General features: G+C 40.3%; 1 protein-coding gene across 7 annotated transcripts in view; it reads left to right on the forward strand.

Moving 5' to 3' along the window:
- The window catches only part of LOC115573892 (uncharacterized), a 60,437-nt gene extending 43,451 nt beyond the window's left edge, over positions 1-16,986 (forward strand). For 6 of the 7 annotated variants that reach the window (XM_030404965.1, XM_030404959.1, XM_030404961.1 and 3 more), the window contains 10 exons: positions 3,468-3,558; positions 3,693-3,777; positions 4,357-5,797; positions 6,812-6,884; positions 7,740-7,854; positions 11,147-11,350; positions 14,841-14,978; positions 15,073-15,157; positions 15,915-16,035; positions 16,473-16,986. In XM_030404965.1, coding sequence (XP_030260825.1) covers positions 3,468-3,558; positions 3,693-3,777; positions 4,357-5,797; positions 6,812-6,884; positions 7,740-7,854; positions 11,147-11,350; positions 14,841-14,978; positions 15,073-15,157; positions 15,915-16,035; positions 16,473-16,650 — 2,531 coding nt within the window. In that variant the 3' untranslated portion in view covers positions 16,651-16,986. Of the gene's footprint in view, positions 1-3,467; positions 3,559-3,692; positions 3,778-4,356; positions 5,798-6,811; positions 6,885-7,739; positions 7,855-11,146; positions 11,351-14,840; positions 14,979-15,072; positions 15,158-15,914; positions 16,131-16,472 lie in introns of all 7 variants that reach the window. The other variant, XR_003982370.1, reaches the window with a different exon arrangement.
- The last annotated feature ends 105 nt before the right edge of the window (positions 16,987-17,091 follow it).

Below are 17,091 nucleotides of genomic sequence, written 5' to 3' on the forward strand. Positions count from 1 at the left end.
CACCAATATGCATGATTTAACGAGAGAAATTGCGATTTCCGGGTGATGACTCCTTTAAATGGGACAGTCTACCCTTCGCAGCATTTCCTGGTTGCGTCACCAGATGTTCCCGCCTCTACTCGTACATCACTGTTTCTGCAGCCCAGGTCCGTGAAAGTGACAAGAAGAGTAAAGTTTGACTGTAAGATCTGTTTGAGCTCCAGGAATTCCTGATTTCCTTTTTAATCCTCCTGCTTGTGGAGGAAGAGGAGAAGCGGCTCTGGTTTATCTCCGGCTGAGAGGACCGTGGAGAGGTAAACCTGTTATTGAACCCACAGTAATGTTACCAATATTATCTTTATTAGCTAGCTAACAGTTTGGGGTAATTAACATACCGATACATTACCTTAATGCTGACATATAAACTACTGACCGCCACTTATGGTTTTATTTAAATTTTAAAGGCATTATTCCTATTTAAAGTTTTTGGTAGATAGGTTTGTTTGTTGTAATGATTTATTATTATCATAATTATATTATGAAATTGCCTCTTTCTTAAGAAATTCTTAATGACCTGGCAGCCGTGGATGGAGTCAGAACTGCAGACCAAGTTGATGGACGATGTGGTGGACAGAGGAGACTGGACCCCCAAACACCCTGAGTACCGACCCAGATGATGTCCCACTGACACCATCCAGCCCAGCAGCACTGCAGGGACTCCTGCTCAGCCTGTTACTGTACATCATCTGTAACTGTTTTAATATTGTTTTTGATAATAATTGTTTTTGTTAATAGTGAATAATAATCTGTAAATAGTTATTTATGCTGTAATTTTGTAAATAGTTGTAAATGTTTAGACCTTAATAATAAAAGAAAACATTCAATCCCTTGTTGTCCCTGAAAAGTAGCACTTGATGCTGTTTGCTGTCATAAATTATACTTAAGTGGAAGTTTATTAGAAGGATAAACCCCTTGAGATGAACCATCTCGTTTTCAAGGACCCCCTTGAAAACTAGATGGTTGTAAATATTGAATGGAATAGACAACGTGTAACAATAGAACAATATTTTATTTCATGAATTATATAAAATGAACAATTATGAACAAATAATATAAAAGGAACCCATACATTAACTAAATAACAACAGATATATTGTAAGAACGGTCCTCTGAAGCAGAGAAGAGCCTCTCCATCCTCTCTGCAGCCTGATGTCCTCCGTCATCATCCTCCTCCTCTTCCTCCTCTCTGTTTGCTCCCTAAAACACAATGAAATGTAAAAGACGTTTTGTGTTATGTCAACAGACAAAAGGGTTCTAATACAGGTATATATGTATATATATATATATATATATATATATATATATATATATATATATATATATATATATATATATATATATATATATAATCATAAGGATAATCATATACTTAGATCTTTATTTCTCAAACGTTTAACTAGACTTTACAGTGTTACAGTCTGAAATTAAGCAGGGATCACAGCCTGATCTGAATCTGTTCATCTTGGTCCATTTATGTAAAACGAGTCTCTGACATCTCCACACTCACAATAAGATATAAGATATAAGTCAACTTCTGAACGTCTAACGTTTTAAAGTGAAGGCTTTTAAGGCTTTACTTCCAAAGACATCAAGCTGAGCATTACCAACGTATTTACCTTGAAGTTTAACATATCTGACGTTGGATGTTCAAAGGAGGTAAAACCCGAGTATATAACCAATACCTACATTTAAATATGAGATCTGCGCCACTTGAGTTTATTTATTTATCTCTTCTCTTCGGGCGTGCAATGAATCTTGGGATATGTGAGACCACGAAGGGTAGTAGCGGTGCACACTCCAAAAACAGGTAAAAGGAGTGCGCATTTGTGGGGTGCATTATGAGAACACTTTGAATTGGGACACCCTTCGCCGCGGCATAGTGACGTAATCGCACTTCAAATGCGTACTCGAAGTGTGCAGACCCTGAATTGGGACACAGCCACAGTCTTATGTTGCCCCGGAAGTTATTGTAACATGTAACCAAATGAAACGCTCCATTATCTTAGGTTAAATGACGTATTTCTCTGAACTTTGTACGCAACTCAACAAAATATGTAACAAGTAACTTGTCATTTTCGCTTATGTTAATGTGGAATTGTTACATGTTGTATCTTTAATAAGGATCATTTCAAAGGAATACATGTAAGCATATTGAGATCACAAACTTAACATCCCAAACACTGAACAGCAATGATTACCAACAGGGTCATTGAACCTATAAAAGAACGTGCGATCATGGCTTGTTTCTTGTGAGTGGTAGAATCCAGCAGGACTCTGAGACGTGTAGCTCTGCAGCCTGTCGGACAGATTAACAATCAGACATTTGTACTCGGACTGTCAAGCCCACCTGTGACTGCAGTAACACTTACTGTAAAGTTGTACTTGCTGCTATAACTCACAGCGGTGTGGAGCTTTCTCACTTTCATCCATACTACCTCACAGGAGGCTGAGATGTTTGGCACTCGTCCAGTTAAATGCTTTTGGCCTCCAGCTTGCACACAGGGAAGCTTTCTTGCACCTCCTATTCTGTAGACTCAGTTATTTCTGATCTACCTGCATTATACAGTATTACATACAGTTTTGATGCCTATTTCTCCCACATAAAAGATAGAGCAGGGAAGGGACACTTGTACCACTTTTACACCAGATTTAGAATGTGTACACTGTTTTTGCAAAGGCAGGTTAACTCGTTAAAAATAGGTGTGTGACTTTTTCCACATTGCCAGGAGATAAGTTTGCCTTTTGGTTTGTTTTTTCCTTCTGTTTCACGTTCATCATCACAAATGCACTGGAAAAGCAGGGAACAGTGGAAAGCAGCAGATCATACTACATCCAGATGACTTCTTGACTTTCAGATGACAAGTTACAGAGTTCACCTCGGCGTGTGTTTTTATAACAGCTGATTGTTGCCGGAGCAGATAAAAACCCCTGATGGCGTCCCCAAACAAGTCCAACAGCACCTGCTTCTCCTGAGGAGGCTGAAAAGTTTGTACATCAGACAGGACATTATAACAACAGTCCTCACATTTAACATTGTGTCCTGGCACAACTTTTGTTCAGTAGAGAGAAAAGAAGTTTGCATCACTGAGGACCCTTCACACCCTCTTCATCACTTGTTTCAGCTTCTCCCTTCAGGCAGCCTTTTCAGAGTTCCTCTGGTGAAAAAGAGAGCTTACTGCACAAGAAATCTTTCGTTCCCACTGCAATATACATTTCAAACAAGGCAAAATAGACATTACTCTTAATTTCTGTCACTGTGATAGACAATAAGTTTCTTGAATCTCAATTCTTGACTATGGCAGAGTCAACTGATGCGTGAGTAATTGCGAATAATACACTTCAAATTACAGGCAGAAGCCAGACGTAGACGGATGTGAGTGGCTGTTTTGTCCAGTATAAAATGAGTATCACATTACCTGTCATCACAGGGAATGCTCGGGCTGTGAACAGAGATGGAGACCAGGACAGAGTCAGCCCCTCTGGAGTGAGGAACACCCTGCCTGCCAATCCCCAAGACAAGTACTCTGACACTCCTACTGTAGCAGATGCCTCTCCTCTCTGGAAGAGTTTAACCATGATTTTTTCTTTTCCTTATTTTCTGAATTTAATTGGACCAATCTTCTTTTTTCTGTCTTGTCACCAATGCTCATCAGATCGGCCATAGGGGAAAAGGAAACCTTCAGGCAGTGTACAGGGGAGCTGAAAACACACAATATCTCAGAGCCAAAACACCTGCAGGTATTTTATGCTATAGTATTGTATAAACAGTAGTTTACTGTGGCAGAGTGCCATGTAGTACATTGTAAGACAATATCAATCAATCAATCAATCAATCAATCAATCAGTCTTTATCTATATAGCACAAGACATACATCAAATGCTGAACAAGAAACATTACATGCAATAAATTTTTAATAAAATAAAACAAACACAAAGTGTTAAAATAACCTCCATCAAATTATTTAGGGGAATAGCCATATCTTACAAGGCTCAAGTAACATGGATAGTATAGACACTGTCTGAATGATTGAGCTAAATGATCATTTTTCAGTCATTGGGTTTTATGCATTCATTATATTATCATGTGGCAAGAGTAGAATTGTCCTTTCACTCTCAATCATATCAGTCGGAGGAGTAAAGCCAAACCACCATGTTTTTATTAATGAAAATTGCTCAGTGCGTCACAGTATCCCAGATTGCCACCGTCTTTCCAAAGTAATTTTTACAGCAGAATCTGGCAAATGCTAGACATATTTTATTAAATGTTAACAGCAACACTTGCTCTCCAATGATTCCTCTTCAAACTTTATTTTTCAGAACAGTAGTGGGATGATGACAGAGAGACAGTATTTGTTGTCAGAGGATGAGGGCATTTCCAGGATGGACAGAAATCATATGAAAGACACTGACCAACAGGAGGTCCAGACTAGGGCTTCCCTCAGCCAACAAGAGCCCAGCAGGAAGTTAACCTCTGGCATCCAGAGGCCCTCCTCTTCCCCATCTAGGGTCGTAAATGATGAAGGAACACAGCTGGAAACCTTCCAGTCTCTGACCTTTCAGCCGGAGCGTTGCCAGAAGTTTGAGACTTTACAGGACTTTTGCTGTGGTCCATATAATCCTCAGTCACCCCAGGAAAGCCAGAGAAACATCCAAAAAGATATCCAAGCTCAGGCAGAGGTCTTTTCTCTGGTCCAGAGCCAAGGGCTAACTGACTTCAACACTCCTCTCCTGCCCCAACTTGAAACTCCACCTTACCAAGTAAAAGTGATCACCGAGATTCCCAACAAAACAGAAAGAGTTTGCCAATTACAAAGATGGACCACGTCCAGAGAGAAATCCCATTTGGAAGGAAAAGAGAAAAGTAATAACCCTCAATCAATACAGACAGAAAACAGATTTAATCAATTACTTTCTCAGCCAAAATCCTCTGTTGAGAAAAGGGGGAGGCACCAAGAAACCGAGAACAAGCGTGAAACTGCTGGAGAAATAGTTGACAAAGAAGAGGTGAAAGGTCAGTTTGAATTCATGGTACCACATGGAAAAATGAATGGTGCTACCTCAGAGGATCGATGGGAACAATCCCTGCAGCAGAATAACACACATGTCTGGACACCCAAACATCCCAGTACTGTGTACGAATCAAATTTAGTGCAACATTTCAACATCTCCCCCCTTTTGAGGGACAACAGATTTTCCCCTCGGGCCTGGGGAAATCAGGAAGTTATTGTTAGTTTTGAGACCATGAACGACCACATGGAGAGACTCTCAAGCTTGAACATGGAAACTCTATCCACAAGCTGTGATGAAACAAAAACATGCTTGCTTCATTGCCAGTGCGACAAGTCAACACCAGGAAGCAACACTGGCTCAAACTGGGTCAAAGGTGGAAAACAGGCTACAACAACAGCAGCAGCATTCTGTCTTGGTGCGCCAAACCATACAAGTCAAGCCCCAACACCTCTGAAACACAGTACGTTTCCCATGCATTCCACTATAAGAAGCACCGGTGGTTGTGCTAGTAGCAGCGAGGAGGATAACCCACCCTCCCAGTGTCACCAGTTTCCCAAGCTCCCATCCCCTCCTCCCTGCCTCGGCCTTCAGGATTCCCTTTTGAACCAATCAGAAGATGGGTCTCTCAGTCAGTCTGAGAAGGGATGGATGTTCCCGTGGATCCAGTCACTGAAACAGGACCAGAGTCTTGGACCTCAACAACATTCCTTTCCTTCCCGATCCAACACAGATGATAAAACTCATGATGGTAATTTAAACATATATTTAAAGAGTAATTCCACTGATTTTACACATTTAAGTGTCTTACTGGTACTATGACATATGTAAAAGAAAGCAATATGAAGCCTTCTGTGGCCCCAGATTAAGCTGCATGCAATCTGATAAATTGCCTCCAGTGAAGTTGCATTATGGGCACCAGAATTTGAAAAGGAAGAAGACTGTGGAATAAAAACAGGCGGTATCTCTAGTTCTGCTCTACCGGTTTTGATCATTTTGAGTAGACCGCTTCTCAAAACCAGGCCTCTGTTTACAGTTTTACAAATTATTATAACAAAACACACCCGCACCCATGAACGCATAATCACCACATAAACATACCAAATCCAGCTTACAGCCTCTCTGCTTTCGTTTAGGTATCTGCCACGCACATGTCTTTTTGTCCAACGTCACATTTTGATTGCATCAATATAAAATGTATTGGGTAATGTCCAATCATCCGAAAGCTAAAGGAAAATTCCAGGATTATATCAACCAGGTGTATTTCCCATTGTTCCCGTGGATCCAGTCATCATTGACTTGTTTCCCATTGTGACTTTTCGTGTCATGTCCACTTTGCACGCACCAGTGCAAATCAGTTGTACAGATTCTTGTGGCAATGCCAGCTACTAACAGGCTACAACTTATGCAGAGAGCAATTGGCTTTCGATTCCTAACACAGCACCAGTGTGATGACTCACAGCCAACCGTTGGATTTGTGTTGATTTCATAACATCAGAAAATCCAAAAGCACGATTTAAACAAAGTACTGGTTAGATCTACCGGACTAACTGATGGTCCAATGATCTATTGATATTTTCAAAAGAGACGATAATCATGCACTCTTTAAGCAGTGATTGGCCAGGTCTTAACACATGGAGATGTCACTTTTGATGTTAACACCATGATTGCATTTGTGGAGAAACAAGCCACAAGTTTGCAGCGAAGACGGTCTCCATAATTCTGCTTCTCAAAGGTCTCTTTTATGTATTTTTTTCATGTTTAGGGGCTCGGAAACTGTGGCAAGCTGATAATCAGCATGACTCAAAAATGACACAGACATCGCAGGGATTTCCCAGGTAGAAAGACCTTTTGATGTTGTGATAGTATGCAAAATGGCAATAATACACCTGTTGATCACACTTACTGGCACATCTTTGCAGTGCTGTGTTGGTCAGGAAGTAGGTTGTTTTGATCCTATCAGTGTTGCGTGATACCGATTTAAGCTTCCTTTCTAGTTAGTGATCTTTCATTTCCTTCCACAGAAGGCATTTGCATAAACTGATATGCACATCTTTATGCGTCCAATGTAGACTCATCCCTTGTGTAGATTTGATAAATTAACATTTTTGTTTATTTTATTGTATTCTGTAAAGTAAACAGTGTTGTGACAATATTTTCACAATGTTATGAGTCTCATCAGCATCAGCCATGTGTGTGTTCAGTGCAAAGAGAAAGATGCTATCCTGCCAACCCACTGAATTCAGATATTTTATCACTTATGAAGCGACGCCTGCGAGCTAGTTCAGGCAGTCAACTCGAGCTTCACTGCCATATACACACGTGATATGCTTCTCTCCACAGACCATCCCACAAACGCACCCTCTCTATTGAGCGGGTTATTTAAACGCATGAATTTCGCTTCTCTCCCTCTGGCTCGTCAATGCTGCTGTTGCTCTGCACAAGCATCACCGCCCGCTCTTTCAGCCCACCACCACCCCAGCATCCACCTGCAGGCTCTGTCTAGGGGGAAATACCTCTATCATCACTCCCCAATATCTCATGTAAACATATCCGCGGGGAGCGGTGAGGTCAGAGCCTAGACGCCAAAACAAATCTAACAATGTTCTGCTTCTAATAAACATTTCAAACGTGAGTTGTCTGACTGAACTAATATTGTGCAGTATTTCCTGAGTTATTCTGTTTACATGCAGAGCGGATGAGAAAGATGAGCTCCAGAGTGGCTGTGAAGGAGATAACTTCCTCTCGGACAGAGAAGGCAGACAGGCCGGGAGAAATCTGCACAACCTGGGATCCAGGGAAGTCCAGGTCAGTCTCTAGACTAAATTTGCCATGATAATTCTAAGCATCTTTTGAATCTCTTCTAATAACCCTTCTGTTTGTAAAAGCCTTTGGAAACATTGCATTCATGTTTTTGTATTCATTGTGTACCTTTTATTCTTGTTTTATCTGCCTTGTCAGATTTTTATATTTATTACCATTTCTTTTTGTTACACTCTCTCACTCTGCAAATATCTGTCCTGTAATCAGGATCTTGCAGTCTTTGCTCTTCGTACACTACACAGCTGATCGTCGACAGGGGCTCACAGATTGCAAGTTCAGGCATGCAAGTCCGGACGCAGGAATGATGCGGAACAAGCTGTCCAAGTTGTTTGTGTGCTGATTTGCAGCAAAAAAAAAAAAAAAAAGGAAGAAAATGTAAATGTGTGAGAGGATGGATTTTGCGGGTGCGTGGAAAGCATGGATCATTGTTGCACTGAAAACATGAAACTGTCTGCTTCTGCTTTGGTTCAGCAAGGATGACAATTGATCCGCTTCTGACCTGGAGCTTTTTGTTTCCTATCTTCAGAAAAGATCAGGTGCGAAATCCTGTAGTGTGAACTTTGCATGAGGAGTAGACAAGTGTTTGGATTTGATTCTCGTTTCAATTAAAAAGAAGGATCAGGCTCAGTTAGTGTTGCCCACCTGTGTTACGGTGGTCACAGTACAGTAATATGTCACTTGATGCAACGGTTAGACTCTTTTATGTGTTTTTAACAGTGCTAGAATTATTTGGCACACAGGTGTAATCTACATCAGGCTGCAGCAACAGGTATTTTATAGTAGGTTAAATTCATTGTTGGTTTGGCTCCTTTCAAGGGATTTGTTGATAATGATATAAGATTAAACAACACCCGTATATCCTTTAAGTCATAAAAAAAGTCATTTTGGCAGCTGATAGGCTGCACTATTGCTTAACCAACTACTCAGTGTTTCTCATGACATCATTGACTTGTTTCACAACACAGTCTGTCATGCCAAGCAGTGTACACACAATTGAATTTCCCTGGAAGACATCTCGGAGATGAACTTTGTTCAGGTCATGAAAGTACTGAATAACACAGGCCAGTCTCAAAACTTGATATCAATTTACTACTGTGCATTTTACTAAAAGCTCCTTCAAGTGTTCCCCTGAGCCATGAAAACCCCTCCCACACCTTCAGAGTGTATGTTGCAGAACTGGTACCACCAGTGTTGCATTTGTGTTTAATGGATAACAAGCTCTTGAATACCAATGCCTCAACTATACTTGCAGGTGCCACTTTCAATCCAGGGATTGAGAGTCTAAAGTAAATGTGAAGCTTGATTCAGCAGCTGCCAGCACTGGAAAACAGCAGAATGGCTGCTGCTGGGAAATGATGTGACTTTAACTGAAATGTGTCTGTTAATTGCCTTTTGATGATTCACTCTGATGAGTCTTGCACATATTTTCCAGTTAATTACCTTGTGTTTTCCTCTCTGGAAATGACCTGGACAAGTTGCTGCCTGTTCTTATCTGTCATTCATCTGCATGTCATACTCGAAACCATTATGAGGACTGCTTTGAACCTAGTGTCAGGAGGCGTGGTGAAAACAGGTCTTATTTGACAGCTCCAGAAACTTAGCATACCAACACAGTGCTGTGCAAACAGCGTTTTTTACTAAGAAGGGGGAAATATGTCTGTAGATGTTTTCCAAGGAATGTCTCCAAGGAGCCCTAGCAAAATGAAAAATGGTTTCATAAATGTATAATTGTTGACATAATATCTCAGCTTTGTTATTCTGTTATTTTACAGTGTATAATGTTTTTTGATTTATCATTTCACAGCAACAGCTTCTGGCAATATTACGTTAAGTTCCTAAAGAGTTTGTATGAGTAGCGTATGAAGTAGAGAAATTTAGTCTTGCCAACCAACAAGACTCGTGTTGGAGAATAAAAGAACAACCCAAGAGAGGAAATCAAAGGGAGAAAAATAAATGAATAATGATTAATGAAATTAAAATTTTGTCAAACATAGTTACATAATTTTGAAAACAGCTACCACTGTTAATATATATATATATTAACTTCATAATATATATATATATATAGTTGACCTTTCAAAAAATGTCTAAGCACTGGTCCCCGTGACTCATCGAACACTCTCCTCAATCCTACAATCATGAAGCTTCTCATTTGGAGGATCTCACCTCTCTCAGCCACATCTCAAATGAAGGCCCAACATCAGACTACTGTAAATGCTTTGCAAAGTTTTTTCGCATATACAATACCAAATACACTGGCCTATTGTCACTGCCTCCTGGCTAATTAGTGTCTGGCAAAATAAAGCCAACGCTCTTCTACATCCTGGACTGACCTTAATTATCGTTTCAACTACATGATGTTGTGGTATGTCAGCAATGTAAATATTTGAGACTTTATAAAGTTCCGGATCTGCAAATATGAAAAAGTGTGAGGATGGGAGAATGTAATTTTTCCTTAATTGTTCGGAGGACATAAAGTGGCCCCTCTGGTACAAGGTCCTTCAATCTCACTACTTACTTTTCCCTCCAGCGAGCAAACAAGACCTGGGTTGGGCTGTCTGCGTTTTGATTCAGCTGGTTGATAACAGCCATAATGTCAATCATTGTCGGCCCCTCGTGCGGGATAGTAGCTTGTTTGCTGCTAGCAGCTTGCAGGTTGCTGTTTGTTTTCACCTCCCCACTGTTTTCCTCTGTTGACGTGTGTTTGGTTTTGTTCGGTTTCACCATGGTTCCGCTGTGCATCAACAACTTACACTGTAAAGTTTTCCAACTTTCTCATGGTGAAATATATTCATATATTCTAAAACTATCCCATCTCACGCTAACCCAGAACTGACTGTGCGTGTTCGACTTAATTCCAGCTCCATAATCTTTTGTGGTCAGAGAGGTTTTGTCACTTTGACCCCACATTGAGTGGAAAAGAACAATGGTGTAACACAATGATATACTAAATGTGATTCAGTATCTTCAGTAACCATCAGTATCTGGACTGTTTGAGAAAACAAGCTGTTTCCTGTTTCCCAATGGAGACTTTTGTCATCAAGTGCAACTCAAGTGACGTGAATCTGTGAAACATTTACTATCATTCTCCCACATCTTAAAGTCAACATATGAATCACATTCAGTGATGCGTGTGTCTGAACAGGGTCACGCTGTGTGCTTGTGTTCTGACCGTGTGTGTGTGTGTGTGTGTGTGTGTGTGTGTGTGTGTGTGTGTGTGTGTGTGTGTGTGTGTGTGTGTGTGTGTGTGTGTGTGTGTGTGTGTGTGTGTGTGTAGGTCCTCAGACAGCAAATGGAGGCTCTTCAGCAGCAGTTTAAGCAGAGAGAGAGTGCTTGGTTGTTAGTTCGATGCCAGGTGGACAAGCTGATCAGAGAAAATGCCAAGCTGAAGAAGAAACTCACAGTTACACCACAGCGCTGTCCAGTGGCTGCCAGATGTACTGCACAAACACACACGGTACACCAGAAGGGACAGACAGAGGTAAATATACTGTATCTTTTGTGTTACTCACTGTAAAGTTCTGGCTCACCACTGTGAGTTATACTGTCTGGTAGGATGACTGCTCCGGCCACCCACCCGTGGTCTCTTAAATTGGGACACCTTATATGGCAGGCCTTGGCCTGCGCCTATTCTAATTGGATAAAGGGCATTTGTGTATTCTGCTGCCTCGGCATGACATATGTTGCAGAAATTGAAGTTCCTATATGCTTTTTTTATTGTATTTTGTGTCCTTGTTTCTTTCCAGTCTGTAATTTTGTGATTTTTCAATGTAATCTTCATGTTTTGTTTTGTTTGTTTTGACACAATATTTGGATGTCAAAATTGCAAATTGTACAATTCATTCAAGTAGTGTTGTTGTTGAGTATTTCCTTTTCTGCTACTTTACACCTCCTCTCCTCTACATTATTTGATAAATGTGGTTACTAGTTACTTTGCAGATTCAGATTAATTTATAGTTTATAGGCTATTAATTGTGACGTGTTACCTATCAGACAGTCTTGTGGGTGAGACATTGTGTGAGAGAATGTTGCATCAGAGCCAAAGTAGCTTATTTTGAATTAGTTTGTTTTATCGGCAATCTGATAGAAAAATCACTGATACAGATAATCGGAAACAAATGATGAAAATCAGCCTTGATAGTCGGTCCGGGGCTGATAATCGGTCCCCCCCCAAATTAATAGTTTGATTTGCTAGTTGCGTTAACCTTAGACTTCACTTCTTCACAACAGAAGATTGAGATATTGTCATGTCTGCTTTAGTGACCCTATAGTGAAAGTCTCCATGTGACAAAACTTTTCATTAATACCTGAGCCTGAAGTCACAAAACTCGTCATACAAACTGGATTCTGTTGAGACCATATATCTAAAGAACTGTTGATAATTAAGATAAAAATTTGCCCAAACACTTAGGCTACTTGACCAATAAATCACCCTCAGATTGAATGTCTGCACTTCACACAGCATAAAAAAAATTGTGCAGATGAGACTCAGCAGGCTTGGTATTTTAGCCCTCCGGCTAATCGGCTAAGCTGAAAAACAAATCCAAAGATTTCTTTTCAAGCTGTCAGGTGGAAAGGTACACCCAACTTATTTTGTAGAAGAAATAGTTTTTGGTTTTATGTAATGGGTATATGACAAGACAAGTAAGTGTTAGAAGGCTGCTGGTGCCATGTCCTCGAACAAAGTGTTTATTCTTTGGAGGCTTGTGTTTTTGACAGTTTTCCTTTTGGTTTTATTGCGGGCAATTGTTGTTTTATGTAAAGTGTTATTTCATGAAATGTTTTTTGTCTCTGTACTTGGCTTGCACAGAATCGCTATTTAAATTTCTCCATTCATTCTTTATATTGGGATCTTCGACTTCTTTCACTTTTCCTTTCTTTGAAATTTGCTAATGTTATGTTAAGTTGGATTCACCAAACTCTCTGAACTGGACAAACCTGTTGTAATTAGCTCATTTCTGCCTGATGAGTTTCACCTGTGTATGAGATGCTGCATGTTCGTGAGATTTGTCCATTAGCATAATCATGGCCCCAAAAATTGCCATAAAAGGTTGTGTGTTCAGCTCCGTTAGTGGTAATGTTTTTCACATCTTCAAGTCCAGTTTTATCAGTGTACTGTTTCTGTGGTCATGTTGATTGGTGACTGTTATGTTCATGCCTGAAGTAGAAGTACAGCTCTTGCACCTGCAGTTACATTTTTTGGGCGACTATGTTTAGGTTGATAACACTTGTAGTATTTATGTTTTGGGTAATTGAAAATGACAAGTCAGCACTGACTGAGACAGCGCTCCAGCCCACAGTGGTCATGGCTGTCATCCAGAAATGTGGATTTGAACTCATCCAACATCTGCCCTAGTTACCTGATTTGACATCCTCAGGCTACTACTTCTTCCTTAAGGTAAAGGAGGAGATCAATGGATGCCATTTTGACAGTGATGATGCTGTGGGATCCTACAAAGAAGGGATCTGTATGCTTCACAACGCTGGACTAAGTGTGTAAATGTGGGAGGGGACTATGTCGAAAAATAAATGGACTAGGTGGTATGAAATTGAATCCTTCTATCTGAAGCCATGAACTTAAGACAGAGATGCTTCAAATGTTGTTCAGCTGGCTTGACCTGCTGACCTGATGTTTCATTAGATGTTAAAAATAAATGAAGCTTTGCTGCACTCTGCTGGGCCTCTGTTTTACTTTCTCTAATGAGAGAGAATTACTGGAGAGAGTTGTCAGGAAAGGAAAACACGAGTAGAGATACATACAAGGTGCTCAGACCAACCTATTTCAGACATTAATTCTTTTAGTGCTAGACACCCTCTGAACCAGAACTAGGCTCTAAAACGTAGATGCTGCATTACAATAGTAAATTGCCAGTGTATATCATCATTTGTTATTATTTGTGCGTGTTTTCCACTTTACAACGCTTGATTCTTGCTTCTTTTATACAGAATGTCCAGAGTTCACCTTCATTCATGTGTATAATACAGTGTTAAGTGGTCTTTAAGCACCCCTGCAATAATTTATGAGGACGGACAAAAGATGGTGTCAAAGCACTGACTGACCTCATTATATGTTCATGTAGCGCAAGTCGATCTGCTCCCCGTGCCAGCTCCATCACTGCTTAAACTTGATTGTGCCTTTCCAAAACTGTTCTCTCTATAGCCCTTTTCACACAGAGGCTCTGCATTATTGCCGCAACGAAGGCTCACCTCTATGCTGCCTTTGTTTGTTGGCACTGTGCCAAGCTGCTGAAACCAAAAGAGGCGTTACAGTTAACATCATGACATTGATATCCGTTTTTTCAACGTGTTTCCTCCGGTTTCACCCTGTTAATCTTAACATGTATCCCACAACTGTTTATAATTCTATGGATGCTGTTATAAAGTGTTGTGATCGAGATCCTGACCCACCATGCATCGTGGAAAGTGACAAAGTTACTTTTCTTGCTCTTACATTACCTAATTACCTATTGTTGCATCAGTAAATACAGCACCCTGTCTGGCTCTCACTCGCGGAGATTGATTCTGTGTTCTGGGGTAATGTTAACTGGAGTCTCGGTCGGGAGGGCTGACCATTGCGGTGACTTTTTTTTCAATGCAAGTCGCAAGAGACAGTAACTACAACAACACAATAGTGGAAAGGTGACAACTGCAGGAGCAGCCTGGCTCTGCTGCTGGGGGAAAGACGCTGTTTTTCTGGGGGAAATGTGACGAAGGCGGCATAACGTCACATGATTCCCGCATGGAAAGGGCAGTGTGAATGGGGCTCATAAAATAAGTAAGAAAACAGCACTGAAATGTAAAAAGATCTTTCTTGGGTAATCAAGATAATATTTCATACTGTAGGAACTAAAGTCCAAGCTGAAGTGTCATATGGACACATTTTCAAGGTTACCTGCTAAATGTCTTCTGTAAATGAGTCTGAATCATCACGTTGGTAATGTTTTGCTGATTAGATTTCTTTCTCTTCCCAGATGCAGCACCTTCTCTCTAACAGCGACCTGGTGACTTCTACTGACAAGACAGGGAAAGTGACTTCTGCAGACAGAAAAACAAAAACAGTCACATTCTTCAATGGAGACGTCAAACACATTTTGTCAGATGGGAAAGTGGTGAGCTCTGTGGCTGCCTTGTTTAAAATGTTATATTAAGGCTCTAAATGGAGCAATACCATGAGTGGTCATGGGTGTATTTTCGCGGTTGCAGGTGTATCACTATGCTGGTTCACAGATAACATGTACCACCTACCCAAGTGGCCTGGAGGTCCTTCACTTCCCAAACAAGCAGATTGGTAAGAGATGTTGTCATGGGTCTCTCGAGGTTTGAGATTTATATTATATTTTAGTGATATTCTTCATCTTTTTTTATGAATAATGTGAAAACAGTTTGAGAGGCGTCACTCATAGTAAAAATCTATTGGCTAAATCTGCAGCTTCTTTTCATTCTAGAGAGATTAATAGCAAGTTATGGCTCTTGGGTTTTATGTCCAGCCACAACTTTACATTTTTCTATCACTCACACTGATATTATAGTGGCAGTTTTGACTACAGCAGGCAACTATTCAGAGAAACAGCTTTAAAAATCCACAGTAGACTGTACACAACCAGAGGGGGAACACATTTGAAGTTTTAGCAACCAAAGAGCCACAGTTTTCCCTCAGGACTTGGTGGAAACCAAAACAGAAGGACATTTGGATTATGTATAATGTTTCTCCATAACTGCTGAATGTGTACAAATGCAGCCGTCAAGGAGTTTGCCCTTTTAACTTGAAAGATGGTGATACTGATATGTCAGTGGTGTCTTCACAAATTGTTTCTGTTGCCCCCAAGTGGCCCAAACGATCAGTTATTGCAGGTTTAAATCACAAAGGCAACCAGAGTACTATTGATTAACTGTGCAATACAAACATTGTAAAACAAAAGATGTACCCAGTGTCTTTTCATAGCGCCAACCGAACAGATCCTGGTCCAGATTATAAAGTCTCCTCGGTATTTGACAACAGCTCATAGTATAATCTTTCTTTCTTAATATATCTCTTTCTGTAACAGAGAAGCGACACCCTGGGGGGAAGAGAGAGATTGTATTTCCCGACCAAACCGTCAAGTATTTGGAACCTGATGGCAGTGAGAAGACAATTTTCCCTGATGGCACCATCGTTCACCTCTCACCGTAAGACAGAAGCCACTACCACATGCAGGGTTAACCTCAGGGTGTCTGCAGGGTCGGAATGTCAGTGGAACCGAGGAAGACTAGCTGTCATTAAGGTAGCAGTGAAAAGATATCCTCATTAATACATTAACAATATTAGTCCACTATGAGGTAACCAGTCAGAGGACAGATGCTGACATCATCCAATTTATATATCAAATTCTTTGTAAAGTCATCTTCCTTCACACTCTGACAGTTTGATGTTGTATATTCTGTGAGGTACATGAGTAGAATGAATATTCAGTCCCATGTCTTATTTGAAATACTGTTTTTTTTATTTTATGGCTGTACTAATAGTCTTTAATCTACTCTAAAGGAATTTTGTTTGTAGGCCTAATCATAGCCTTACAGAAGACATTTGTTCATTGGTCTCTCTGGATCATCATCATCTCTTCCAGGTCAGGAGAGAAGATGGTGGATTTCCCCAACGGTCAGAGAGAGATTCACACATCCCAGTATAAGAGGAGAGAGGATCCTGATGGGACGGTTAAGACCATCTACACCAATGGACGACAGGAGACCAAGTACGCATCGGGCAGAGTGCGCATCAAGGAAAAGGACAAAATTACAATCTAACATCCTAAATGAGTAGATCAGAGATGTACACATTTTATATCTAACTTTGTATTTCATCCTCATTTCATCCTCTTAGTGTTTTAAGAATAGCGATTTTGATGCTAGCGTAAGAGTGCCCCAACACTCCATTGAAAATGAGCTTGCCCGAAAATGAAAATACGGTAAATCTTAAAAGTGCCTCTTTTGTCGTAATTATGCTTTTACACAAAGGTCTGACTCATATACATTCACAAAAAAAAGCCTAGGTTGCATTTTGGCGAGAGTTTTGCTTTCGAGGAAGCTGCTCAAAGTAACCCTGCACTCAAATCAATAAAAACAACTGATATCACACACAAATGATTCAGAATAATTATGAATGATTTTCCATGTTCTGTAGTAAACATTGTGTTTGTTTAAAAGATTTTCAAGTACAATATCTGATGTACGGATGTGATGTGTCTT

Source organism: Sparus aurata, chromosome 22, assembly GCF_900880675.1.
Source record: "Sparus aurata chromosome 22, fSpaAur1.1, whole genome shotgun sequence".
Taxonomy (NCBI): Eukaryota; Metazoa; Chordata; class Actinopteri; order Spariformes; family Sparidae; genus Sparus; species Sparus aurata.